The 15,139-nt window shown below is 35.0% G+C and overlaps 1 protein-coding gene across 1 annotated transcript in view; it reads left to right on the top strand.

Moving 5' to 3' along the window:
• The window catches only part of sdk (sidekick cell adhesion molecule), a 496,543-nt gene that overhangs the window by 106,975 nt on the left and 374,429 nt on the right, over window positions 1-15,139 (top strand). Inside the window, exons 7-8 of the mRNA XM_090407513.1 lie at window positions 2,481-2,759; window positions 7,718-7,837. Of these exons, the coding sequence (XP_090263639.1) occupies window positions 2,481-2,759; window positions 7,718-7,837 (399 nt within the window). The remainder of the gene's footprint in view (window positions 1-2,480; window positions 2,760-7,717; window positions 7,838-15,139) is intronic.

Genomic DNA, 15,139 nt, shown 5'->3' with positions numbered 1-15,139 from the left:
TGCTCTTAAACTGGTGTTTATCTCCATAACTTCTGCTAATTAATACTGTAGATAAGAAAATATCTTTCTGAAAAATAAAAATATCGAAAGTACTACTTAAAAAAATCATACAAAAGAAAACTTTCAATTTACTGCTTTACTTTTTGTTGTACTACCAAATTTTAATAGTAGTGATATGTATATTAGCTTTCGCATTTCACACTATATGATAATAATCCTTTGGATAAAAACTTTTGATTCAAAAAGCCGTCATCAAAGACCTGAATTTTTGATAATAGCCCCCCCCCCCCCCCCATGCTTGTGATGATTGTTGTGGTTTTTTTGTCATGGAGATAGTTTTTTCTTTTTATTTGTTGATTTTTTTTTTTTTTTCCATTTCATAAATATCAGGACAAAATAAGCTGCAATCTCTGTGGTAATATTTTTGTCATTTTCAAAATCCAGTTCTTAAAAAAAAAAAAAAATTTGCCTACTGCACTTTGTGATCAAAAATATCTGGACACCCCTTTGTAATGGTGGATATGACTATAAACATCACATTTTTGGCTCATGTAGGTTTTAAGAAAGTATATAATCTTCACAGACAAACATGAATAGTGAAATGGGCCGTACTGAGGAACTTGGTGACTTTCAATGTGGCACTATCATAGGATGCTATCTTTGCTACAAGTGAGTTTAAGAAATATTTTCCTTGCTGCAGGTGCTTCGATCAGCTGTAAGTGATGTTATTGGGAAGGAGCAGGATTACCAAGTGCTGAGATACATGGCATGAAAAAATTACCTATACTTGGTTGAAAAACTGATTATTGAGTTCTGAAATGCTCTGCAAGCAGCCCACAACTGTTCATTAGAACTGAAGAATGTGGGTTTCCATTTCAGCACAGCTGCACAGAAGCCTAACATCAGCAAGGGCAACACTAAGCATTGGGTGAAGTGGTGTAAAGCTCATTGCCCTTGGACTCTGAAACATTGGAAACTCATTCTCTGGAATAATGAATCATGCTTCACTATCTGGCAGTCCAATAGATGAGTCTGGGTTTTTGCAAATGCCAGGAGAGCACTATCTGACCGAATGTGTTATGCCAGCTGTGAAGTTTGGAGGGGGGCATCATGGTCTGAGACTGTTTTTTCATGGGCTAGGCCTTCAGTTCCAGTGATGGGAGAATCTTAATGCTATGTCTTTTATTGCAATATCTTTGTGGCAACAATTTGGTGAAAGCCCTTTCGTGCATCATTATGAATGATGCCCTTGTCTGAAAATCGAGGTCTGTGCAAGAATGGTTTGATGAGTTGGATGTTGAAGAACTTACCTACACAAGACTCTGATCTGAACCTCATTGTTGAATACTTATGGATTAAATGTGATATTGATTATGATCCAGGATGAATCATGTGACATCTGTGACTGACCTCACTAATGCTCTTCAGGAAGAATAGAGGGGAATTACCACAGCATCATACCAAAACCTAGTGGACAGTTTTTCCAGAAGATTGAAGGCTGTTATAGCAGCAAAGGGTGGACCAAATCCATATTAATATCTTTCATGTTAGAGTGAGATGAGCAGACATTTGTATGTTTTTGATCAGATACGATGTATTTTTTATACTGTGTGATGGACTGATGTCATTATTAGCTTTCTTTAAAAAAATGTGATACGGAATAAGTCAAGAACTGTCAGACATAAATTATTTATTTAAAAAAAAAGAAGTACCTCGAGCTACATTGGAATGATCTACTAGTCGACTATAAATAACAGTCAAAGCAGTGTACAAATCCTGCCTCGCATCTGAATTAACATCAATATTTTCTCTTCAACTTCATCATTATGTGACTGTCAAATAACCCAGATATTGATTTACTGGTCCAACATGTTATCTGACTCCTGGAACAGCACATATGTAATTGTGCATTTTTCAGCTGGCCATGAATTAAATTTCCCCATGTGACAAGATAAGAGATTATTGCCAAGTATTTCTTTTCCATTTATTTCATATAGTTTTTGAACAGCTTTCACTTTTGGAACCATATAAGTAATAGAGATGCTTGTTGTATTCTCATGACTTCTCAGCTATTTTGTTTTAAAATAAAAAGTTTGGTCTGGTCTTGGCTACCCCTGTTTGGTCTAAAAACCCAGCCTGTTTTTACTGTCAGTGATTTCTCTGAAGAAATCACTGACAGTAAAAACATTTCTAATGATATTATAAATCTAGTATGCTAGTATAAATCTTTCCTGGAATCAATCAATAGGAGTAACTTCTTTGTAATTCTAGTTTTATTTCCCTTTTCATAAATTGGTACAATGAGTGTTCTATTTACCTTATTTGAGATATTGATTTATTGATCATGTAGTCTTATGCTGTGAAGCTACTGTAAAATTTTTATTACTCTGATACTTGATTATGTCTATACTAAAGTATACAAAGATCTTATTTTTAAAAATAATTATTTAGTTATATTTAATTATAATTTTTCTTTGTAGTATCTCCAGTCATTACTAGTCCTCCTAGTCAAGAAACAGTTTCAGAAATTGGAAAAGTGGTAATGCTTCCCTGCAGTGCATCAGGAAGTCCACCACCCTCAGTTGCATGGTTCAGAAATGCATTTCCAGTTGATCAAGAAAGTAGTGAAAAGTATAAAGTTCTGGAAACTGGATCCCTAGAAATATCTGATTTAACGATTAGTGATACAGGCATTTATCAGTGTGTTGCAACTAATGAAGCTGGAGAGGCATCAGCTAGTACTTGGTTGCATGTAAAAAGTAAGTTAAATATGACTTGTTTTTAGAGGTCTGATTTCATCAGTATTTTTTCTTTTCAGATTATTTTTTTAAAAAACATGTTTATTTGAACATTCAGACATTATTAACAAATTGAATTTCTTAGTATTTAATAAATTTACTTTAATTGTACTTCATTATTTTGAGTGAAATAGGATAGTTTTAAACAAATTGTAATATTTTTACAGATTTGTGGTTTGATAATGAAAAGAGGAAATAGATTAACAGAAGTTACTTTTTGCTCAGTTTGTTACATGTCCCATTTTATCTCATTTCGATGACACTACTATTACTTCATTGAAAGATAAAGCTTACTTTACAGCATCACTCTTTTGCTCAAACTCTCACATTCATGACCAAAGGAAAGTCCTCCTACCATACCAGAATCCAAACACTTTATGCCTACTGTAGTTTTTCAACACAAAGACATAAAATTACTAGATAATTTGGATACTAAAAAGTCTCCTAGTCCATTTGTTCTCAGACTTGGTGCTCCAGAGCTAACACCTGTATTGTATCATCTCTACAATCTATTATACATAGCTGGTAGTACTTATCCGAGGCTGGATATCCACATATTCAGCTTATTCCAAAAAAGGGAGATACCCTACCATCAAACTATCACCCAAGTGCCATCACCTCAGTCCTCTTCCAAATTCTTCACTACCCAGAGGTTAGTAATCAGTGACCACCAGTATATGGATTCTGCCATTCGAGATCCACAGCTGACCTCTTAGCTTACATCACCCACCACTGGACATGTGCAATGAAAAGATTCAGCAAAACTTGTGCTGTCATCCTTGACATTTTCAGAGCTTTTGATCATGTCTCGCATCAAGGCCTTTTAAATAAACTGCCACCCTCTGTAATTCAGTTGCTAGCTTCCTCTCTAGTTGTCACTGCATGTCATGGTTAAACCATGACATAAATGACCTATTCTCAATCACGACTCATCCTATCCACAGCTTTTCAGACAATGGTACGCTTCATCCTACTCATCCAACAAACCATGCAGTTTGTAAATATCCCAGTCATCAAGATTATCTACAACTAATGCCTTAAACATTGATCTACCACTGATGGGGTGAGGACAATCAGTTCAATCTTGCCTTTTCTCTTAAAAAAGAGATTTCAGCTCACCTGCTATTATCGTCAGTAATACACAAATTACCAGACGGTCTCTATCTTGGCATAAACACATCACATTGATCACTTCCACTCAGTATCCAAAAAACTAGGCATTCTCACCTGAGTCCTTATCTGCACCCAAGATAAAGCACTGATGTGCATATAGGTCTTTCAGCCTCTTCTATATATGGGATCTATATATATATATATATATATATATATACACACACACACACACAGCAGAGAGTGGAGACTAACAATAAAAAGAAACTTTAAGAACAATGTTGGCAAAAATAAGGAAAGATAGAATAAAAAATGTGGATGTTGGAAATGTTGAGGGACTAGCATTGAAGAAGTGCTTGTGAATTCTTGCTTGGACATAGAAATCAAGAAATAAGAAAAATGTATGAAATGAAAATTAAGGAGAAGATATTAAGAGGAAGACCATGGAAAAGGTGAAAAGACCAGATAAAAATTAGAAGGGGAAAAGAGCGAGCTGACAGTGTTTATGGAGAATTTGGGAGCATAGAAAGAAACGGAGATCTTTTATCTGCCAGATTAGACAGTTTCTGTTGGATCAACTGATAAAGAAGAAAATGTGATTTTGTAATTTTCTTATTAAAGTGCAATCTGGGAGTGCTTAAGGGTCAAAGTTGTATAACTGAGCGGAGACTTCCACATAGCATTTAAAGGAATGCAGAAACTGACCAGAGCTTCTGACCTAATGTCCAATCCTCACCTTCTCGTAGGGCACCCTGTTAGTATCTACCTAGATACTGAATGAACGAGGATGGGCTGGCAATTTGGGATTTAGCCAACCAAATTTTATTCTTATTGGCTTAAACCACAATATAAAATGATGGTATGACATGACAGAATTTCATGCTGGCTAGGGCATCAGCCAGTTAAACAAGACCCCCTGTAGTTTTCTCCAGGGAACCAGGATGAGCAGCGAAAAATCAGCTACTGGAACAAATTCTGAAACACACGTGAACTTAACATCACCACAGTTCAAGATCAGTACTATCAACATACGAAGCCTGAATGGCAAAGAAATTGAGCAAGCTGAGGAATTGGATAAGTACCTGATCGACATAATAGGGGTGACTAAAACAAAAAAAAGACAAAAACTGGTGAAATCTTTCTGAGCAATAAATACAAAATTTTATATTCAGGCAATGACAATCAAGGAAAAGAATGAGTAGATATAGTATTCAGCACTAAATATGAGACTAATCTTCTTGAATGGTAGGCAATATCAAGTAGAGTGATGTGTGCAAATATCAGAATGGAGAACTCAACAATGAGACTTATTTGTGTCTGCCTATAGTCTCACAGAAGGTTGTACTAAGGTAGAAATGGAGGAATTTTTTGAGGGTTTAGAGAAAGCAAGTGATGCAATGAAAAAGGAAAATTTGGTTCTTGTTGTGGATCTAAATAGCAGAGTAGGAAATGATTGTCAGACATACAAAAATATTTTGGGAAAATTTGAAGAAAAGAGCAAAGCTAATAATAATGGCAGATACCTTTTTGGCTTTCTGCTCAGGACATGAACTGGTTATTGCTAACACAAGGTTCCAACATAAAAATGTGCACAAATTCACATGGAGAGAAGTGGCAAGGAATAAGAAAAGTCTCATTGACCATGTTATTGTTGATAATGATGTTTTCTCACTGGTGCAGGACACTAGAGTGTACGAGGAGTTGAAATTGGAAGTGATCACCGTTTAGTCTTGAGCAGGATAAAATTGAATTTCATATTGAAAAGAACACGTAAGAAAAATTATAGATGCCAAGAAATTATATTCTTTGTTTAATCCTTTATTCAAGTGTAAGCAAACAAAGTTTGCGCCTGAAGAATTTTCAGGATAGGGCAACTCGTATATAGAGGCTAATGATTTCACATCATCTTATAATACAAATCAACCATATGTATAGCATTATACATATGGTTGCTTTGCGTTATGAGATATGAGGTGATACCAAGGTTGAAGTAATGCAGAAGTCATATTTCCATTTACCTTGACACACACACACACACACACACACACACTTGCAGATCTTTACTGTTCCATAGATTCCCCCAGGTTTCACGTTTCAGCAAGATGGTCCTCCATCACACTTCCATCAAGATGTTACTACATTTTTGAACTAGACATATCTTGTTGTTGGATCAGGAGAGGAGGCTCAACTGCCTGGCCACCTAGACCTCCAGATCTGTCTCCATTGGACTTTTTTATATGGGATTTATTGAAGAATGTGTGTACCAGAGAAAAGTTTGAGATTCAGGCGATTTGAAAGTATTATTTTGGGTGGGTTGTGGCATATTTCTTATTATTTGTTTCAATTTTTTATGTTTTTTTTTTATCCATGGTTAAAACTAGTATTTTTATGATTGATTTTCATGTGTAAGATGTTGATTCAGAAAACAAAGAGAAAGGGCATATAGCTGGGATTAGGGACTTGTGTCATAACTCACACTCGAAGTGCCCAAACTCCAGTCCAAGTGTGGCCTTGGACAGTGCACACCATTGATCTGGTCTCCCTTCAGGCATGACCTGGCAGGGTAAGTGGCAGCAGGATTATTCACCAACTGATTAGGAAGTCTCCAATAGATGCATTACGATCAGGTTTGTTCCCATGCATTATCTGGAGGCCAGCTTGTGGAAACTGTTTTACTGCTGTATCCTCAAATGAAGTAGAAACTTGCTTCCTAATTGAAAATGATAATTGTGTGTTGACCCAGTGAGGCCATCACCCAAACTGCATGTGAGGAGACAAAGGGTGGGATAGAAACTGGTTAATTTAGCACTCAGGATATATATATATATATATATATATATATATATATATATAATGCTTCAAGAGAGTTGAACTATGATTTATACTTCTTTCTAGTATGTTTTTTACACAGTAGTTTTTGTCATAGTCTTTTGTGTTTTTATCAGGAGTGGAAAGAGTATCCACTTTTCCATCATCTTACCATGTTTAAATACCACCATAGGTATAGATGTTTGTGAATATCTTTAGGCAGTAAATGAATCTCGTTACCTAGTGTGAGATCACCACCTCACTTATTGGAGTCCTGAAGTGACTTGAAAAGTTTCATGTTTGGATCCTAAAGCAAAGATTCCAGGTTTTTTAACCTCATCCTGCCCACATTACTAATACTGTCTTATAGGCTTATCTTTCATGAGTGGTAATGACATGAAAATTATTCAAGTAATAACAATAATTAGTTTCTATGTAGTTTCTACCCACAAATATTTTTTTGTAAACCTGTAGTACAGTAGTACCCTGGATGAGGCAAGAATTTTTTTCCTGTTCTTTATTCATTAAAAAAATTTTTTTTTTTGTATTTTTTATTTATTTCTTTTTTACATAGCCTGGAAACTCTGTTCTAGAGTCTAAACATGAACTTTCTTCAAGCCACGTCAGACCTCCAATAAAATAGACAGAGGTCTCGCACCCTGGTGATGAAATCCATCTCTCACCTAAAGTGAATCACAAAGATCCATGCCCACAGCAGGATTCAAACCCACAACCTCTTTATTGAAGAGTGATACACTAACTGCTCGGCCAACCAGGGTAGCAAAAATAAAGTAGTAAAAAATTTCTCAGTATCTTGTCATAGATTACATGCTAGGACCTTGTCGAAAGCGGTACTTGGTTATGAATATATTATTTATTTAAACAAATTTTTTAGCTAGAGAGAGATAGTATTGCATTAATTTTGTATTCAGATTTATATTAGGATAATTACTTAGTTTTCATTTTTTATTCTTATGAGTTTGATACTTTGTTAATTATAGCTTCACCACCTGTATTACTCCATCCTCCTGAAAATATCACAGTTTTACATGGTAAAGATGCTCAGATACGCTGTGAAGTTTCAGGTGCTCCAACTCCTAATTCTTCGTGGACTTTCAATGGTAAGAAAAAAGTAAACTTTTCCTTTTGGACATCTTTAAATTCTTGACCCTCCCAAAGAGAATAGATTGTTGACATAGTAACATTAAACAGCATTTATTTCAAAGTCTGATAATTCAACATATTTTTGTATATGTTATTTCAAAACACTTTTTTCAATTAAGGGGATAAAAATCCCTTATTGTTTTCCAGCCAGTATGCGAAACTCTACAATCTAAGCGTTTCGTGCCGACGAACTGTCAGCGAATCCAAGCGTAAGCGACCACTTGGTAGTGCCACACCAAGGCAACTCGATGCAAAGGTGGAGCAAGGTCCCTCACTATTCTTGATATTTTCTCATAATGTAAAAGCACACAGCTCTTATGAGATGTAATACTGCTTTGCATTATGAGGAGAGGTCACTACCCAGACCGGTTTCAACCTTTTTTGAGGTCTCATCAGTAGCAGTATTACATCTCATAAGAGCTGTGTGCTTTTACATTATGAGAAAATATCAAGAATAGTGAGGGAGCTTGCTCCACCTTTGCATCGAGTTGCCTTGGTGTGGCACTACCAAGTCATTTTTTTGTGTGTGTGTGTGTATTCTCATGAACAACAGCTTTTCTGTTTTTCTCTCTCGTACTCATTCAACTTCCTTTTCTGAAGTATGATGTTTGTGCAAGCGCACTACTGTCTGATGTGTAATCAATATGGCGGTGAGGTGAAGGGTGCTTGTAAAAAAGTCAACAGTTCTTCAGTAGCCGTGAAAATATTGGAAAAGTTCAATAATTTCTTCTCTCAAGTTTATGAAATAAAAAAAAACTTTACAGAAATAAAAAAACTACACTAGAGGCAAGTCCTTTTTAAAAAATAAAATATCACAATCAAATAGTTTTCAATGTGCCATAAGTAAAAAAAAAGCTTTCTTTACATTAACATTTCTAATTATTACTAGAAATAATGCATTTTTTGGCCATACATTTTTGAAATGTTTAACTACATGATAAATAATCATAATAAAAATTATCCTTTCCTTTTTATTTAATTATTTTATCAAATTTGGCCATGCTAAAAATTAATGTAAGCTAATCGGATATTGCTAGATAGCAAATATCCTACATCCAGATATGGGTGACATAAGTGAGTAGATCACCTGTTGATCAACAGTGTTAGAATCCATACTAGTGGGCATTTATTAGTTGAGTCTTCAACTAATAAATTAGTGTTGATAGCTCTTTCTGTTACTTTGAAAAGAGCTATCAACACTCAAAAAGAGCTAAAAAAAAGTAATCAATGAGCTATTAAAGTTATGAGAAGAGCTCTTTCCATTAATTTGAGTAAGAGAAATTGGATAATAGTTTGAAGGTGTCATCAGCAAAACTATGTATTGGGTTGGTAATCTATCAGAGCAGATCATTGATATATAGAAGGAATAGGATGGATGACAGAATAGAACCTTGACTTTGAAAGAGCAGAATCTTGCATCTTGTCCAGGCAGCCATGCATTCTGGTTTCTAGCCAAAGTCATTGTCACAACTTCTGTCCAACACTACTCTCACCACTGTTGCATCCTGATGGTTCTATTGCACCATCATCCACAAAAAAAGCAATCTCCTAGCTTTCTCCTTCTCCAATTCTTTCACTGCTAATTTTGGTAAATGACCCAAATCGTCTCAAACACCCGATGGCCAGTGTGTCCTTTTGCCAGAAAGAGATCAGAAAAACTTTGGTCAAATTGGATACCAAAAAGTCTCTTGGCCATGATGGCATTTCTCTGATTGCCCTCAAGTTTTGTACTCCAGAGATGATTCCCATTCTGTGTTGTCTTTTTACACCACTGGTATATACAGTCTAGAAATTAGCCCATCTATCCCTAAAAAGGGAGACAAGTTTGAATGTGGTCTAATTTCTAGACTTTATATACCAGTGGTGTAAAAAGACTGAGAAAGAGTACATATTTTTGAATGCTTTCTTGGAGATGTATCCATTTTATATCTATGCAAAATGAATGAATCACTACGAATGCTAACTTGTTTACATTATTAAAAACAGCACTATTAACCCTTTGACATATAAATTGTTTTTAAACTCTAAATGCGTTTGAAATTGACGCGAACTTCGTAATGTCTGCATCAAATTCAATTTTGGTGCAATAAACAAAAGAAGTGTCACAGACGTCTTTGTATGTTAAGGGGTTAATAAACATCATAGAGACAGTAAAAACATATCAACCAAAATAGTGAACTAAAGCCAAAACTAAAAATAGTGAACCAAAATTATTGTGAACTGAAACAAAAACTAGACAAAAATTCAGCTTGTTTGGATTAATTTGTTCGCTATTGTACTTCTCATATTGATGACGCCATCTTTAATTCTGCTGAAGTTACTGCATTTGTTCCAGTCAATTTTTCGCTGCCTGATTTTCAAAACATGTACTAAACTTCTAAAAATACATTGTATATTATAAAGTATAATATGATTACAAAGTATAAAAATAAGTATATTTCTTCTCCTTGTACATTTTTCTGTGGTATCTAATATCTTTCCACAGATTTTGATGGACTTACACGCTTTTACTGATGTTAAGATCACCATCCATAATTTGCTGCTTTAAAGTTTCAAGAGTTTTAAGTCTCATGACTTCTCTACAAACATTTTGCTTGTTTTTTTTTTTTAAAGTGAGCTCCTTTGTGTGCACATTTGAAGAAAAGCACAATTGTGCTCATCTTCAAATATCCTTATTGAGAAACACAGATCTAGAAAGATTTAATAATTGGTTTTAAATTCTTTGAAGGTATTCACCTCATAATTTATTGATAGAATAATTTGATAAAAAAAACTATCAGTTCTTAAAAATCATTAAAAAAATTTTAAACAGATTTGAATGTGAGGATAATCCATTTACAGTAACTTCACTAATTGTACTTATTTTTGAAATTGCAGAAAGGAAAAAATAATTTTGGTAATTTAAAATAAAAAAAAATTACCACAAAAGGAAAAATTATTAAATGATTTCAAATGTAAGTTCATCATCATCATCATCATCATCAAATTCCTGCCATGTACCCTCAAGGGGTGTACAGGATATGACAGTACTACATGAAAAAATTACATCATTACTAACTTCCTATCTACAATTTTCCTCCAAATCAGTCTGTTACTTGTCAAGACTCCAACATTATCAGATCTTATATTTCTATCATCTAAGGCACTTTGTACCGTATCAATCCACCTATATCTTGGTCTTCCTCTGGGTCGTTTTCCTGCCAACCTGGCAGAGAACACTTGTTTTGCTAATCTTTCCTCTCCCATTCTATTTAAGTGACCATACCATCTGAGATTAGCTCTGCTAACGCATTCCTGGATGCTGACAATGTCAAGTTCTTTCCTAATATCCTCATTTTTAATATGATATTGCCATTGATGCCATCTGTTCACGCCTCTAATCTTTCTAAGAACTCTCATATCTGCGGTCTCTAGTCTTTGGTCAAGTGTTTTACTTCTGACCCAGCTCTCAGATCCATAAGTTAAAACTGGTTTGAACATTGTCTTGTATAATTTAGTTAATTTATGTCTTGTATAATTTAGACAGTGTTAATTTAGTTAATTAACACTGTCTTGTATAATACAGCTAATTTAGTGTTCCGACTAATTTCTCTCTTATTCCATATGAATTTATTCAATTGACTTCCCACCATACCAGCTTTGCTGATTCTGTTGTCTATTTCTATATTTAATTTACCATCTTCAGTAAAAATTGTGCCTAAGTAGCTGAAATGTTTTACTTGTTCCACAGGTTCTCCATTCACAACACAGTTGAAATTTTCAATGATTCTGCCTATTTTCATTGTCTTTGTCTTTTTATTGCTGACCTTCATACTATATCTATTACAACAGCAATTGAATTTAGTCAGAGAATCTTGCAGACTTGTAGCGGATTTATTTAGAAGTATAACATCATCCGCATAAAGCAAAGAGCTGACATTAACATCTCCAATTTTGATATCATGTTTAATACCACTTTCCTTCATAATGTGATCCATATAGATAATGAATAACAGAGGGGATAATGTACATCCTTGTCTCACACCAGATTTAACATTAAACCATCTACCTGTACTTCCTTCAATTCTAACTGCTGACTCACATCTCAAATAAAGATTAAGTATTGCTTGATATAATGCCCCATTGACACCATACAACTGCAGCGTATTGAATAGCTTCTCTCTTGGCACCTTATCATATGCCTTTTCCAAATCGACAAAACTTAAATACAGATCTTTGTTATATTCCCATGCTTTCTCGACTATTTGTCGTAAAGTGAAGATCTGATCCTGACAGCCTCTATTTGGCCTGAATCCAGCTTGTTCTTCACCAAGCTTTTCTTCCACAATTCTTCTCAACCGTTTCTCAAGTATACTTGCATAGATCTTGCCAGGAACACTCAGTAGGGAAATACCTCTGTAATTCTCACATTCAGTTTTATTTCCCTTTTTATATATGGGTACTATGAGAGCTCTACTCCAATCATCGGGAATTCGTCCCTCTGTCCAGGCTTTCTGAACTATGCAGTGCAGCCACTGTAAGACTCTTATACCACCATACTTCAGCATTTCTGGTCGAATATCATCTACTCCTGCTGCCTTTCCACATTTCAAGCCTTTGATGGCTTTTTCTACTTCAAGTATGGATATGTATTGTTGACTGCTTGCCTGGTCAGTGTTTTTTATCACTGTGCTGTCATCACTGCTTGTTTCATTTAGCAGTTTTTCAAAGTAATTACTCCATACTTCAAGGATATCTTTTTCTCCTGTTTTCATTTCACCTTTATCATCTCTAATTCCTTTTACAGCACTCTTTCCTCCATTCCTAAGCTTCTTCAACAACCTCCAGAATATTTTGCCACCTTCTTGATATTTATTTTCTATATTCTTGCCAAAGTCCTCCCATGACTTTTGTTTAGCTAGTTTTACACACTGTTTAGCTTTCTTACATTTGTCTCTGTATTCTGTAAGAGTAAAAGCTGACTTATTTGCCAGGAACTTTTGATATGCTTTCTTCTTTTCCTTCACTGCCTCTTTAACTTCCTGTGTCCACCAGGGAGTTCTGATTTTTTTATCCTTGCACACAACCTCACCACATGCCTCTCTGGCAGAATCAATCAATGTTTCCTTCAGAGTTTGCCACTGAATCTCCAAGGTTTGATTCCTGTTCTCAAACTCTTTCATTTTCTTTTCAATAATATTTCTGTATTTTAGTCTACAGTTCACATCTGAGAGCTGCTCAACTTTTATTCGCTTTAAAACTTTCTTACATGTTATTCTTTTCAATATGAAATTCAATTTTATCCTGCTCAAGACTAAATAGAGATCACTTCCAATTTCAAATCCTCTGTACACTCTGGTGTCCTGCACCAGGGAGAAAACATCACTATCAACAATAACATAGTCAATGAGACTTTTCTTATTCCTAGCCTCTTCTCTCCATGTGAATTTGTGCACATTTTTATGTTGGAACATGGTGTTAGTAATAACCAGTCCATGTCCTGAGCAGAAATCCAACAGATATTTGCCATTATTATTAGCTTTGCTCTTTTCTCCAAATTTTCCCAAAATATTTTTGTATGTCTCACAATCATTTCCTACTCTACTATTTAGATCCCCAACAAGGACCAACTTTTCCTTTTTCATTGTGTCAGTTGCTTTTTCTAAAGCCTCAAAAAATTCCTTCACTTCTACCTTAGTAGAACCTTCTGTGGGACCATAGGCACAAATAAGTCTCATTGTCCAGTTCCCCATTCTCATATTTGCCCACATTACTCTACTTGAGACTGAATGCCATTCAAGAAGATTAGCCTCGTATTTTGTGTTGAATACTGTGGCTACTCCTTCTTTTCCTTGATTGTCATTGCCTGAATATAACATTTTGTATTTATTGCTCAGAAAGATCTCACCAGTTTTTGTCTTTTTTTGTTTCAGTCACCCCTATTATGTCGATCTAGTACTTATCTAATTCCTCAGCTAGCTCCATTTCTTTGCCATTCAGGCTTCTTACGTTGATAGTACCAATCTTTAACTCTGGTGATGTTGATTTGGGGTTTGTTTTCAGATTTGTTCCAGTAGCTGACTTTTCACTGTTCGCCCTGGTTCCCTGGCAAAAACAACGGGGGCCTTGTTTAACCAGGCAACGCCCCAGCCGGCATGAAATTTTGTCATGTTGTACCATCATTTTTTTTTGGTTTAACCAATAAGAATACAATTTGGTCGGCTAAATCCCAAATTGCCAGCCCATCCTCGTTCGTTCAGTATCAAAGTAGATACCCAACAGGGTGCACCACGAGAAGGTGAGGATTGGACATTAGGTCAGAAGCCCTGGTCGGTTCTCCGCATTCCTTTAAAGGCTATGTGGAGGTCTCCTCTCAGTTATACAGCTTTGACCCTTAAGCACCCCCAAATGTAAGTTTAATATCTAAATTGTGGCACCTAACAAAAAATGTGCTCTGTTTATTCTCAGTGTATACAGATACTTTGTTACTTATATTTCTAGAGTTCTTTTCTTAAGGCCAGTGCTAGTGTTACTTAATTTTATTCACTTAAAATTAATCTATTCTGCAGTTTTTTCAAATTACTGAAAGTGAAACAGCATGTTTAGAAATTGCAAAGTTGAAGTATGTTTGTAAATGATGGTGATGATGTAATTCTTACTCTCACTTGCAAGATTTGAAAGGGCTTGTTTCGAATTTGGCTTTTGATGTCAGTGGATATAGTAGCAGCAGCTACTATATTGGCTGAATACTATATAGAACTACTAATTTATTAATAAGAAGGATTTTCGTTTTTACATTATTTTTTGTTTAAATGCTTTGTTTCATGACTTCTCTACCAAAGGCAACCTGACGGAAGAACACATGAAATTGAGAGGCAATATACTAACTTCATGATCTTAGCTGCATTGGTATAATTATAAACAGCATGAACAATTTATAGGTGGGAATGTCATTTTATTCATGAAGGAATGAGGATAACATCTTCTTTGCAGATATTTCTGGAGATTCAGGAAGTGAACTGCAAGAGTAATATTTATTTATATTTATTTATTTTTTATTATTTTTACAGCTATTTTTCCTGCTTTTGTTTAGGAGTGAGACTTTTTTTTTTAATGTCATTGGCTTTTTACTCAAGAATTCTTAGGGCATTGCAGATGTATATTAGAGACAAATATATGTAGCATAATAGAAGAAAATTCGCACATATCTTTTCTTGGATGTTGTCGTCTGTCTTCTTTCTGCGGTGTGCATACTTCAGCTGTTATAGTGTTGAAAGGGG

Source organism: Typopeltis vanoorti, chromosome 17 (genome assembly GCF_054136105.1).
Source record: "Typopeltis vanoorti isolate ZY-2024b chromosome 17, IOZ_Tvanoo_1.0, whole genome shotgun sequence".
In the NCBI taxonomy this organism is placed as follows: Eukaryota; Metazoa; Arthropoda; class Arachnida; order Uropygi; family Thelyphonidae; genus Typopeltis; species Typopeltis vanoorti.
Note: the sequence above shows the minus strand (reverse complement) of the source record. Positions and strands in the feature narration are given on the sequence as shown.